This window comes from Berghia stephanieae, chromosome 6, assembly GCF_034508935.2.
Source record: "Berghia stephanieae isolate SIO BIC M18660-M18661 chromosome 6, UCSD_Bste_1.3, whole genome shotgun sequence".
In the NCBI taxonomy this organism is placed as follows: domain Eukaryota; kingdom Metazoa; phylum Mollusca; class Gastropoda; order Nudibranchia; family Aeolidiidae; genus Berghia; species Berghia stephanieae.
In genome coordinates, this window is record NC_088365.1 from 25,413,410 (window position 1) to 25,427,258 (window position 13,849).

Here is a 13,849-nt window from a genome sequence, read left to right on the forward strand (position 1 = left end):
CTTGGTCTCGTGAGAAGTTCGCTTCCACTTTTTTTTTTTTTTTTTGACCCGGTCAATCAGTAGACAAGAGTAGCCAGTGTGTGTGTGTGTGTGGGGGGGGGGGGGGGGGGGGAGTTGTTGCTACCTTAGTTTGGCGTCAGAACTTGACCTCTGTGTTTCTTCCATCTGGATGTACGAATGTCCGATGGGGGTCGTTTGCCGTTCTCGTTGCTTGGAATGATGGGGTAACATCAGAGTTACAGTAACAGCGTTTGAAAGGGGTGAAAAGGACGCTGGGGTGTGGGTGTGTGTGTGTGTGGGGGGGGGGGGGGGAAGTGATGGTCAGTCATGGTGATGACGTTTTCTAGTTGGTATGGACCATGTGTGTGTGTGTTGACGAGATACTAACTCTTGCATAACAGCTGAGGTCGACTGAGGTTGAGGCATCATCGGATCTTGCGTTTCGTGCTTTCAGTTCTATTATTAGATTCTAGTTTTATGCAACTAGAGATTGACTACCAGCTTAGCAAAAAAAAAAAAAAAAAAGTTATTAGATAAATGTATATATAATATATAATTTCTATGTGATACAAAAAATATATAACGTTTAACGAGAGATAGTTGGTTGTTTTTTATTCGCTTCCCTCTAACAGTCGCAAAATATACAGATTACACAAGTTGTACTCTTCTCGACTTAGTTATGCATAATAATATGATTTGGCAAGGTCCGCTCCTAGCGCTTACGCACATCACAAGCAAAAACACCGTCGCGGTGTGAATTTTACGGACGATTAGTTAAATCCGGGATTTCGGATTAGACAAATGGTAGTTAAACTGGTAGAGATTGTTTGTTGTTTTGGCGGGTGGTGACGGTCGTCGTCGGAGCGGTGGATAGATACGATGCTAAGTAATAATGACAAAACATCATGAACAACAACAACAATAATAATAATTATAATGATAATAATAATGATATGCAAGACTTGTTAAATAATTTAACTGCTCGTGGTATATTTTTAGACATTTGAAGAGAAATCGATTATAATTAAGGGTGGTGCCTATTCGATTGTACACAATATTTGTTTTAACTGCGGAAAACCTTGCGTTTAATACTAGACTAGCTAATGCGTCACAGCTAGCAACACACATACACACAAAGTCTAAGCGATTTTCTTTTCTACGTAGGCAAATTACCCGTACTTTTAACCCACGAGTCAACGGATCGATACCGAATTGATGTTGATATGCACCCAGGCCGTATTTTTAAAAGATAATAAATGCCATATTTGCCGATGAATTCACATAATAGCTGCGGTTTGTTTTTCTTAAAATGTAATTATGGAAAATGGCACAGAGCTGCAGCTGAGTTGTTTTTTTTTTTTCTCCCCTTGGGTTATTATTACCATCATATTATTATCATGTTGCAGTTGCTCGTTGTAAGCTAGGAATAAATTAATTATGCTACTAATGTTGAATATTTGTTTTTGAATTAGCTTTATTTAGTTATAATTTTTTTCGCCTATAGATTGCCATGCTGCGGTTAGTTGTTCTGTGTAGGTCTTTTTTAATAGAACTACTTGTGTATATAATTATTTCTATCTAATGGTGATATTAAGACGACATCACAACAATCTTGTTATTTTTTGTCGACGAAGAGATTTTTATCGTCTTGTACTTTAGTGATTTTTCGTGTAGAAAATTATCTTGTTTTTTCTTCATTTTTAATGAGTTCTCGTATGATGCAGGAGGGTGAAAGGAGATTAGGTCTTTAATCTGTTTTTAGATATTAATTATTTCCTGGATATAAAGTTTATCATAATGTACAGTACGAAGCGTTTGATATTATTGATATAGATTAAAGTGTTGGCATTTTCAAGAAAATGTCTTAATTTGACCAAAAACTTGATATTAATTAGCGTGAGCAAATAATTTTCAAGCTGATTTTTATTACTGATGGCGACCTTAACTGACTATCCTTTGAAAGAAAAGCAATTTTGTATTAAGTACGCATGCGCATTATTGGATGACGGGGAAATTATATATTTTGTTATGGACGAAACGAAAGGAAAGCGGTGATCAGGATTATGTTGAATTTTTCTTTGTTTTAGAGCGTTTTACGTTTACCGTGTTACGTCTAAAGCATCGAAGTATCTTGAGTTATAATCCGATTTTTCAACTCGTATTTATTGTTTAAATTAAATATTTCTATGTCGAATTTAAATATCAGCTGTTTTGCCTTTCTTGGCACGTCGCTTGCTATTGTGTGGAAACGCGTTGATTTCACACCAGCTTTGGTGTGCATTGACAGTTTGAAAAGTTACTCACAACGCTCGCTCTAACGGCTGTTCCTCGTACCACACTGCACTGCACTGCTGTTACGTTCCCGTGCACGTCTTTTTCACATATCGTACATTGAGACACGAACCAGTCGTCTTGTGAAATGAATTTTTTTCTCTTTTTATTTATATTGTTTGGGGGGAAAACCCAGCTTTAAAGAGGGCAGACTAAACCTAGATTAATGCGCGCCGCTCTCTCTCCATTCCTACCTGTGCGGCATGCAGTAAAGAGTTCGTTTGTTTTGGTTTTTTTTTTTCGTTTTGTCGTTCTTTTTATTACGTTTTCCATTTATAACCGATGAGATGACTCAACGATTCAGCACGCAAAATGTACTTTACTCTCGCTGTCTGAATAGGAAGTTCGGAAAGTGTTTTGTTGTTTTTTATTTTTTGCGGCACGGGGGGGGGGGGGGGGGGGGGGGGAGAATTATTTTTATAAACATTGAATCTTTTCATGTTTTAAAGATATGATTTACCTGGCGTAGCCGTTCACTCCTCAGTTGTCTCTTCCACCCATCGCAGAGGTTGTCTCTCTGCTTTTATAATGATTTAAATGAGTCAGAGAATGGGGAGGGGGGGGGGGGTGCTATTAAAACTGACTTTGTATCTTTTTTCCATTGGAAAGTTAAAACTACGATTTTGTAAAATTTCAAGTAGGCAGGACAGCTCTGTATATCTGTATTGATACAAAAGGTATTTATGGCGCAATTCTATTCTGTTCTATTGTTTTAGTCGATCCGCACAATGCAGTGTGAAGACAAAGACGTACGTTTTTGTTTTTTGTTGTTGATTTTTTGGGAACATCCTGGGTTAATCACCTTTAGACAGACACACGCTTAGCAATTGCTTTGTTGTAACAATTCTTGTTCTTATTGTTTATGTTGTATGGTGTACTTTACGAGAAGGTAGTGACTACAGGCCAATAAAACTGGGTGGTGGGGGAACAATGTGAAATACAATACACGCGTCTTCGAAAGTGTCGAAAACTTTTACCAGGTAGCTAACGGCTGGAAGGAAAAGGGAGGTTGGGGGAAGGGTGTATGTTGTAGTTTATATAGTGAGAAACACAATAATGTAACAGAAGAATAATAGGGGGGGGGGGGGGGGGGACGAAAAAGAACAATGTTGGCGGTAGTAAAACGTTTACAAAGGTGCTTTCTTCGTATATACTCTGTGAAATAACGAGCATTTGTTATTGTTTGGACCAGGGGGGGGGGGGGGGGGGGGGGTGGTAGAGAGTGGCGGTTATGTGCTCAGGTGAAGTTGAGTAGGGTAGTACTATTTTTGGAGTACCCGTGGCTCGTGCCATGCATGCGTGCAGTACATTCGTTTTCAACTTCTACCTTTCTTGAAGATGGAAAGGTCGAATAAAGCTATCCGACTACGTCATTTTACAGGAAATGTGGTTTGAATTTTCTGACGACACAGCATTGTATTCGATATGACGCCATTTCTTGATGGGATCGCGTATTAGGAGCATTGTTAGCATATTTTAAATTTTCTATTGGCAGATTCTCTATGACGTCACGTTTGTTGCATCTTGGGATCGATGGCTCCACGTTGCAGTTTTATCAATAATTGCCTTTACTTATTGCGGCATTTAGATAGCTCGTACGAGAAAGTAACAGCAGTAAAAAAAAAAGATTGATGGTTGTGGTTGTTGCGTCTCCTTTAATGAGGCGATGGAAAAGGGGGGGGGGGGGGGGGGAGAGAAGGGGCTCAGAGGAGTCAAATAGGAATATGTTATCATTTATAGTATAACGTTCAACCAACAACAATGTTCACTTAGAGAGGGTGTTGTCCATCATATACGTACTTCATCATTGGCTGACCAGACCACATAGAGCTCCTCACTCCTATAGACAGTATGCGCTTGGCTAAGAAACTCACAACATTGCCATCCGGAAGTATAACGGACGAACACACAAAACTGTGTGTTACCTTGAACGTTTAAAGTCTGATTAATATAGTTAGGTAATACAGTTAGGTGAGAATTACTCGTAAATGCGGACAGCACAACAAAAAATCAAAGACCTGAGTGACGTCAACTTCATACTCATACTATCTGTACTACCACAGTAGCCATCGCAGTATCAACACGTACAGCAGCGAGGTTGCTATATATGATGATGTTATAGTAACGATGGATGGATTTGTTGTAGTAGTAGAAGTAAGAGTGACTCGGAAGTATTGTCATTAGTAGCATGGGAGTGAGCGAGTGTGCGAATAAATGAATTGGGTGAGAGTGGACCAGGCATGGAGGCATGGAGAAAGGGCGTTGCCCGCCTGCTCTCGAAAATACAGTAGAGGTCATTTACCCCGTGGTAAGCGCGCGGTTTTGGGGTCAGCACCACGTGAGATGAAAATAAGATGAAGATAAGGGAAAGAGGGTGAGATGATGGTGGTGTGATAGCTTGTAGTACTACGTAGTGAAGTAGTTGTAGTAATGACAGTAGCAGCAGTAGTAGTTCTGGTGCGCATGCGTGTAAATTTTGTTTTTATAATGGAAGGGCGGGCTGGGGTTTCCTTTAATGATATTGATTATATTAAAATATGCGTAGTACTCGTGAACTGTTGCTTTGTTTTGTTACTGCTACGATTTTTTTTGTTTTGGTCGTAAATCCCAATCCTAACTAATCCTATCGTTTTACGATGTAGTAAAAGTACAGTCACGTGACTATGTAAATTAGTACGTTGTTGTGTAATCGGAGCCGGGTGTTTTTGTGTACTACCTCTTGAATAACAATAGGAATACTTTATCTTTTATGCTTTGTTTATGTCTTTGTTATTTAGTTGTTTTGAACGGAACTGAATGTGTTTGTGGGTGCGCTCCTGTCTTTTTTCTTTCTTTTCTTGGAATGGGAGAAATGAGGGGGGGGGGGGGGGGGGGGGGGGGGGGGGGGAAGAGAATTGCCCTGCTGTAGTGACTTCCCTTTGACAACAAATTTCCTCGGGGATGAAGTTGGCGGCGTCATTAGATTACTGTCTATGAGTGACCTGGTTTCTTTCTTTTCATCATCTCAAGCATCCCCCCCCCCCCCCCCCCCCCCCCCCCTTACTTCTCCTCCTCCACTCTTCTTTACTACTGCCTCTTTCCGATCCCATATTATTATATTCATCTTCTCATCAACTGATTTTCTTGAGCCGCGAACAATCCGGGAATCTGTCATCTCGGGCAGTAGGCACGGCAGGGCACGCTCCAATATTGTTATTCTGCCAAGTTCTAGTTTTTAAATAGAAAAAGAAGGCGAGAGAAGTAAAGTATCGGAAGTGTTGATGACTTTTCTCTTTGTTTCCCCGAAAATCACTCCAATACAAATGGGGTATAGCAAAAACATAAAGAAACTTCTATGCTTTAAAAAAAATGTTTTATTCGTTCGGTTTATGACCTCATTTTCACCATTCGTTTTCTTCTCCTCTAGCACAATGACATAAATTTTCGGATATTTATAGCTTTATTCCCCCCCCCCCCCTTTTTTTTTTAGTATAGGTTGTTAGTTATTTTTTCAAGATAAGTCGCGTGTTCCAGTTGAGTGGTTTACATCACATTACTTTTTTTGATTTCTTTATTCGCTGGACGATTTTGTCGATGATGAAGATAAATTCAAATCTGAAGAGAGACGTCATTGTAACTGAACAATGAACATACTAAGTAATAATAATAATAATAATAATAATAATAATAATAATAATAATATTCACATTGCTTCCCTTCTATTCAATTATCAAAGTGACAATAGATAATGTATCATATTCAGTTTCCGTAATCGACTCGGCATTTTTCAATTTCCCAAATAGCGGCGTCCCATTCATTTGGGTTTTTATTTACTCTTACTATTTTTTTCCATTAGTTTTCACTTCATGAAGGGTTCTTTGGTTTACAGATGGAGGGCATGCTTTAGGTCGGTCATGGCGAAGATAGGATTTCAAACTTCGTGCCAAAACAAACTTATTTTTTTACCAGCCTTTGCCTGTGTCGCCCCCACCTGAAAACTCTATTTATGTGGAATTCAGTGAGAATGGGCTCATTTCGTACATCCGACAACCCCTGGTCCCGTATTCAAGTGATTTGGTTCAATGATCAACATTGGTGGTTTTGGTTTCTCACGTTAAGAATGATGTCATAATTTTGATATTCGGTTCTCGTGAAATCGGCAGTACGAGTTTCACTGTACTGTTACCTTAACATCTGCTTTGTGTTTATCTTTATTTTCTATTCTGTCTTACTTTCGTCTTCTTTTTTACTTTCAAAAATGATGATGATAGGTATTGAAATATTAATCTTTACACATTCACCCCGACGATGAACTTTGGTGTGTGTGCCGTGCGTGGTGAATCCAACTCCGCTATTCGCTCGCCAGGTCGCGCTCGTATCGCCGTCGTCCCGATTCGCCCCTCTCCGATAGTTGCATAACTTGAAATATTTGTGGCTCCGCTCGGCGACCTTGGCACTGGGCTCGGGAAGAAGAGTAGACGGTAGAAGAGTGTAGTGTGTTTGTGTTAACTCTTTGTGTGTGTGTTTCCATTGACCCACATTGGCATTCGCAGACAGCAGACAAGACCGACAATGATAATGGCGGCGAGTTTTTTTTTTTTTTTTCTTTCTTTCTTTTTATATATATTTTGATCGAGGATATTTTTGGATGAGGGAGGGGGGAGAACTGGGAAGGGATAATTTATACGACGAAGGTAGTGCAGAAAATGGTCATCATTAGATATATTGCATGCCTGATGTAGGTATTAGTTTTCCTGGTTGAGGGGAAAGGTTAGGAGGGTAAATGGGAAGGGGGGGGGGGGGGGGGGGGGTGAGGATGGGTAACGCTTGGGAAGAACAAATACGAGCGATGAGTGACGTCATCGGTCAAATTTCAATGTCGTCCTCTTTTATAATATAGCCTGGACTTCACTGGGGAAATCCAGGTCTGTTCTCAAAACCACGTGGTAGTTAGTTTGGCTGTGATAGATGACGCTGATGATGATGGGTGTTTCGTCCACCGCCATGACACAACACGCTCATGGCCTACACATCACAAGGTCATCAACGGGTGACTTTTGGTGGTTGGGTGTGGTTTAGTTTACTTCAACCTATAGATAGTATGCAGATGACGTCACTCAGGTCTTTGTTATTGTTTTTGCCATCCGTGTTTGTGAGTTGTTCTCACTAAACTGTATTAACCAGACTATAAAAGTTAATGGTTACACAGAGTTTGTGTGTTGGTCTGTTATACTTCCGGATGGCAATGTTGTGAACTCCTTGGCCAAGCGCATTCTATCTATATACCTGATTTTACCTTTCTGTTTTACCGTTGGGAGTCAGGACTGCCTGGGTCACATTGACAGTGGCCGTATTAAGCCCCCCCCCCCCCCCTCCTCACCACACACACATTTTTTTTTCTACTTTCACTATCTTTGTAGGATAATTTGGCTTGAGAGAGAGGAAAGCAATTTGCTATTATATCTTATGCAATAAAACATGTCACGAAGACCGTGTAGACAGGTAGAATAGAAATCAAGATAAGAATTTCTGACTGAAGTTGCAGAATTTTTATTGTCAGCAATAATCGTGCCATTTTGTTTTTAGTAATGAAAATCATGTATTGGCGATTTCTCGCGAAAGTCGCAAGCAAAAAAAAAAAAAACACCAACAAAAAAACAATAATATATAATAAAAAGAAATAAAATAAAATAGTACGTCTAGAATCCTAGCAATCTTGTAATCAAGACTTGGCACAATCAGACAATGTAAAAAAAAAAAAACAAAACAAACAAAACAAAAAAAAAACAAAAAACAAAAAACAATGTTATAAGAAATTCAGACAAAATGGAAGATATTGTCTGGGTCGATTCTATTGGGATTTGGTATCGTCTGTCCCTTCCATTTTTGGGACAGACTTGGAATAATGAAAAGAAGAAAAAAATACCGGAAGTCTGGTAGCCACGTTTGTCTAGACACGTCTGATTGCCGGGGGTACAAAATAATTTTAAAAATCCAATCCATCTGATTTTACTATTCTGTTGGCTCTTAACATGCTGGTAATGTAGACTATGTAAATAAAAAATAATAGCTGAGAAATAACATTTAAAATTAAAAATAGTTGGCACGTTGAACTCATTTTACATCTTTGTATTTTCTGGTCGTCGTGTAGATACTTGTTTGCTTGTATGGTTGTCCGAAATTGTCATGGGCTCTTTGTAGTTATGGGAGGAAATACAATTCTCAGACTTGCGCAAAATATTGTCCACAACAACAATGTTAATACAGACCCACGATTTCGTTCGGTGATTTGACCTGCCAATGATACGTGCCGTTGTCGGGGTCGTCTTTGGTGCAAGTTCAATTGCCGTACTATGGAAAAAAAACCATATTAAAAAATTTGGCCAGGAAACTCGTCCTTCAAATATCAATCGATTTAGATGACTCTCATCTTGCAAAAACTCTCAAACCCGGGACTTCGGCGAAGTCCCAGGTTTGAGAGTTTTTTTCCAAGATGAGGAGTCATTTAAATCGATCAATATTTGAAGAACGAGTTTTCTGGCCAAATTTTAAAATATGGCTTTTTTTTTTCTCTCCAGATTACGGCATTTCTGTCGTTGTCTTCCAACATAACACATGGTGTCTACTGACTGGATTCTATGAAGCGTGGATTTTGATTGCCTGCGCGTTGTTTGTGTATTACCAGCAGTTTTTGTTTTAATTATTAGCACATCTGTTATTGACGCTTCTATCTAGATAGTTGAATACTGTTGTTTGCGCGGCGGATTTTTCTTTTTTTTTTCTCTACTACCAACATAAATACACAAATACTAACTATTACATTGTTGTTTATCACATGAATGGAAAATTATGTTATAAAATGAATAGGGATAGAGGCGCGCCCGCAAGTTGCTGGACCTGTACCGTATGCTGGGTTGTTTTTTTGTGTTCTTATTTTTGTTTTCCTCTGTGTCTGGTGGCGTCTGGGTTGGTGTCGTGCATCCTGTCTATTCCCTATCGATCTCATTGGAAATGATATCACGGCGGATTACGTAGCAAGCTTGCTTTTGGCGTCGTGTGCGTGTGTATGTGCGCGCGCGCGTGTGTACGCGTAAGTGTTTGATAAATGCGGTCTCTGTTTCTCACACCGAGTCAGCCAAAGTCTCTTGGCAGAAAGGAGCACGCCTAATCTAAAAGGAAAAATACAAAACAAAACCCGGGCTACTCTCCAATTTTGTGTTTGTTTGAAATTTAATGTATAAAAGCCAACAACAACACGTTGGTATCAGTGGTCCAATCATTTCCGTGTCCTCATATTGTAGTTTTCTTGTATCCGATTAGTCGGTAGTGGAAGCTGCTGTTATTAAAATTATAAATAATGGCTGCACGCGTGGTGGGGGTGGGACGGATGGCAGATGGTTTTTATTTGCTTTTTGTGGTGTGTAACATTGTGTATGGGGGGCGGGCATCGTCGCTGGCACAATGTGTGTAGTAGTGTCGTTCGTTGTTATTTTGTTTGTTCTATTTTTGGTTGTTGTTTTGTTTTTGTTTCGTATATATATATATAAATACGCCGTTGACCTACTTAGAAGAAAATAGTCAGTTGGACTCGTTAACCCAGATTGGTTTGTGTTGTTGTCTGTCTGTAGCGTGAGCGGTGATGCTGGGTGAGTGAGCGAGTGAGTCATGCACGGTCTTGGTCTGATTGGCACGAACACATGCCATTAAATTCTACATCAAGACTTCCCTTCATTATTGATGAGTCCAGGCTGGGATGTAAAATCTGTGGCTAAATTTTTTGTTTGTTTGTTTGTTTGTTTTATGTCTTGAAATGTCTATGCTGCCAATTTTAATTTTAATCCAGATGTTGGATAGGTGCTGTGGTCTCCCGTTTAATATCTGCGGTTTAATTTGTGTGTTTGTGTAGGATTGTCTGAGATTAACTCCCCATTATATACGTTCCGAGTAAGAAATTTCAATCTGGTCATAGTTTTTTTTATATTTTTTTTTTATTTTGTACTGTTTAACAACAGACCTTTGGATCCTTTGACAACAAAGTACAATTCAATACATGATTTTTTTTCTTTTATTCCCAGGTACCCGCGTGTACAGTCCACCAGAATGGATCGTTAACAGACAGTACAACGGTCGCCAGGCTACAGTGTGGTCTTTGGGCATCTTACTCTTCGATCTCGTCAATGGAGATATCCCATTCGAACAGGACGAGCAAATCAAAGCCGCTCAGCTGAACTACAAAGTAAATCTCACCACCGCCTGCAAGGACTTGATCCGAAAGTGCCTTTCCATCGATCCAAGCCAGAGACCAACGCTGGATCAAATCCTTCAGCATCCCTGGATGGTCAAAGTTCAACCCCCCGTCCACATCGGGCCCGACGGACGCAAAAGGTCCACAACAACCATCGGAGGAAAAGTCGTAGACGTGTCCTTACTGAGTAGTCAGGAAAGCATTTGATGCTTCGGCGTCGAATTTAATTTATTAATAGATACAATTAGGATTTTAAAATAATAAATTATTCCCAAACCTGGCCTGCGATACCGAAACAGCTTCAGATGAGTGGCCGAGGTGCTCAGCCAGCCAATCACATCGTCAGAATTAAACAGTGGCGGGAAGAAAAGAAAAAGGCAACGCATATTGACTCCATCCATCCATTCATTCTGATCTGATCAAATGCAAATGCAAATTCAGACGGCATTCTACGTGACGCCGCTGGAAAGGCAGCCATTTTAGCCATTCTACAACAAAACAACGCATGCGCATTTGCTTCATCCGCTTGGTTCGTATCGCGCAGACATTGAAGCTATATTCTCATTACATTCAATCAATCTGTACAGAGGCTATGGTTATCGTTGTATCCGGCCATCTATCTTTCTACCTTCCTATTTATTTATTGACAGACCAGCTATTTATTTAATTTATTCCCTTATTTATTGCTAGGACTGCATTATTCAATTGGCGGGGGGACTGATCGGTGTTGGATAAAAGATACCCACAATTTGGTTCCTGGGTGAAAAGTAGATGCTTTGATAAGCTACGCCATTTACCGGTTCCGAAGCGAAGAATGAACAATGTCAACTATAAGTATTTATCTATTTATTAATTTATTTATTTATTGATCAATAACGACGATATCGAAGAACGTCAAATCTTCATGGATTCTTAAAATTTGGGCTCTAACTGGAAATTGGCCAAAAAGAGAAGACAGAGAAAAAAAAAAAGTTGTTGGAACATTTTGTTGGAATTGAATACCCAACGCCATTTTATTTATGGAGACCACGCCCCGATCTCGTGCTACTACGCGTGCATTCTCAGGATGGAATATCCGAAGCCTTCTTCATTCATAATCGTGTGATCTCAAACGAAAAAACTTGAAGAAACAATAATATATTCTTAAATTTCTCCATCTTGTCGATAGTAGCAATGATGATGTTCTTCACCCAGCCTCCAGCTTTGGACAAGCTGTAGTCGCTTGCTAAGCTTCCAGCCTCATAAAGACTTGTGTCGAAATTTTAAAAAGTTAATTACTATAAACAGTTTGGGATGGATTGTGACGTGACCTCAGTCAAGCTGAGGTCAATATAAAAGGGTTTGACTCGAAATCTATTTTTAGACACTAAACAATCTAAGATTTGTTTCCATCTTTTCTTGTGCTGTCTTCATCTTGTCTTTGACTTCGAGGGTTCTGAAAAGATAGAACCTGTTACAAATAATACATGTATTTATGCAAATTCATCTAATTTCGTTCCCCTCTTATGACGATTTAAAGCAAACAAATGGTCTTAGTTTATAATTTAAATACCCTGATTTACCTTTGCTTCTCTACTGGTTTCAAATTCCTTCTTAGTTCGAATCCCCCCTCCCCCCCCTTCCATCCATCCATCTTCGTGACTACAAACAACAAAAGGCAACACAATATTATTGTCAATACGTGTAAAGCTACTGTCAGTATTATCATTCATACCTTCCCTACCTTTCCATTCACCTCTCTGTGTCCGCTTCTCACCATGTCAACAACAAGGCTCCAACCATTTACCATAATATTATACATCACAGTATCAATCATATTGAGTACCTTATCCATCCATCTACCAACTACCCGTCTATCCAAAAAACATGACAATATACAGCCAAAGTGTATGCAAAAAGATCATTATAAATAAATTAACTATTTAATAATAGACGTCACCAAATCACACCATAATCGTCAATGGTTGAATTAAATTAATTCATTATACACATTATACATCATTAATTAATTGATATTGTAATTCCACACGCCTTGCCAAAGACTGCATCAAACAGCTGCAGAGATATGAATAAATAAATACATAAATAAATAAATGAGAGAAAGAAAGATCGAACTTCACTTCCTACAAGATAAGATTAATAAAGCCATAACCAACATTCACATATTTTCTTCCGTACTCTGAAAAGAAAGAAAAACACACGTTATTTTAAATTTTGGCCGGAAAAGTCGTCTTTCAAGTTTGGTCGATTTTAATCGATGGATAATTGAAGACAAGTTTTCTGGCCAAAATTTTAAATTCTGTTTGGTTTTTTAATATCTTTTTTTCATGGCACGGCGGGTTTAATCTATGCATTGACATCTTTCGTCCAAGCATCATCATCCCGACCCATACATGGCATTCACCTTCGCTGTCACAATCAATCGTACAATTTATTAATTAACACGAAATAGTTCATAATAACTATAGATTTTTAAAGGCAATAGGTAAATAGATAGTTTAATTGTCTAGTCAACAAAAGTACCAAAATAGCACACATTAGAAGACATTAAAAAGATTTTAAAATAAAGAAGAAAAAAGAAGCTTCAGCTCTTTATTTAGCTAAATTATATCTCTCGCTATTCCATCCCATAATATCAAATATCGCAGTGTAATAATATTGTATGAGGCCACCCCATCTGATGCCAATGTCAACGGAATACATCAGCGCAACGTTGGGATCCTCGCTGCCTTGTTTGCCCCTATATATTCCTATTGATGTCCTCGAATCGAATCCAATATGCATTGCATTCACTCTCAAAGACATTTACATCTCAATGCCTGGCGCTTACAAAGTCTTTTATGGCGCTTTTCTTACATCATAATGTGTTGTAGGTTCCGGTTCGTTTGAAATGTTAAATTTTGATTAAATTTAAAGACGTCTGATCTTAAATCGACTCGGGTGATTAACTTTTTAATGTATATTTCTTTTTAAGGCTTTGAATATTATAGAAAATTTGAACATTTTAAAAAGATTTTTAAAGAAATGAATTTTTAAAAATATTGATGATACCTATGACAAGACAGAAAATATTGAAATCTTTATCATATTAATATTCTTAGGAATTTAATAACATAAAATATCGACACAAGGGAGAGAATGGAGAAGAAATAAAGGGAAATAATTTGAAGATTTTTTAAAAAAATGAAGAAATGCATATGTGCTATCCAGTGCCCTAAATAATTTATTCTCATATTTATTATAATTTATTCACTCATTCATTTATTCATTTATCGTTTCCAGACTCGTGTATTC

General features: G+C 38.6%; 1 protein-coding gene across 2 annotated transcripts in view; it reads left to right on the plus strand.

Moving 5' to 3' along the window:
- The window catches only part of LOC144974753 (uncharacterized), a 137,514-nt gene extending 124,865 nt beyond the window's left edge, over positions 1-12,649 (plus strand). For both annotated transcript variants that reach the window (XM_078917983.1, XM_078917982.1), the window contains one exon: positions 10,386-12,649. In XM_078917983.1, coding sequence (XP_078774109.1) covers positions 10,386-10,762 — 377 coding nt within the window. In that variant the 3' untranslated portion in view covers positions 10,763-12,649. The remainder of the gene's footprint in view (positions 1-10,385) is intronic.
- The last annotated feature ends 1,200 nt before the right edge of the window (positions 12,650-13,849 follow it).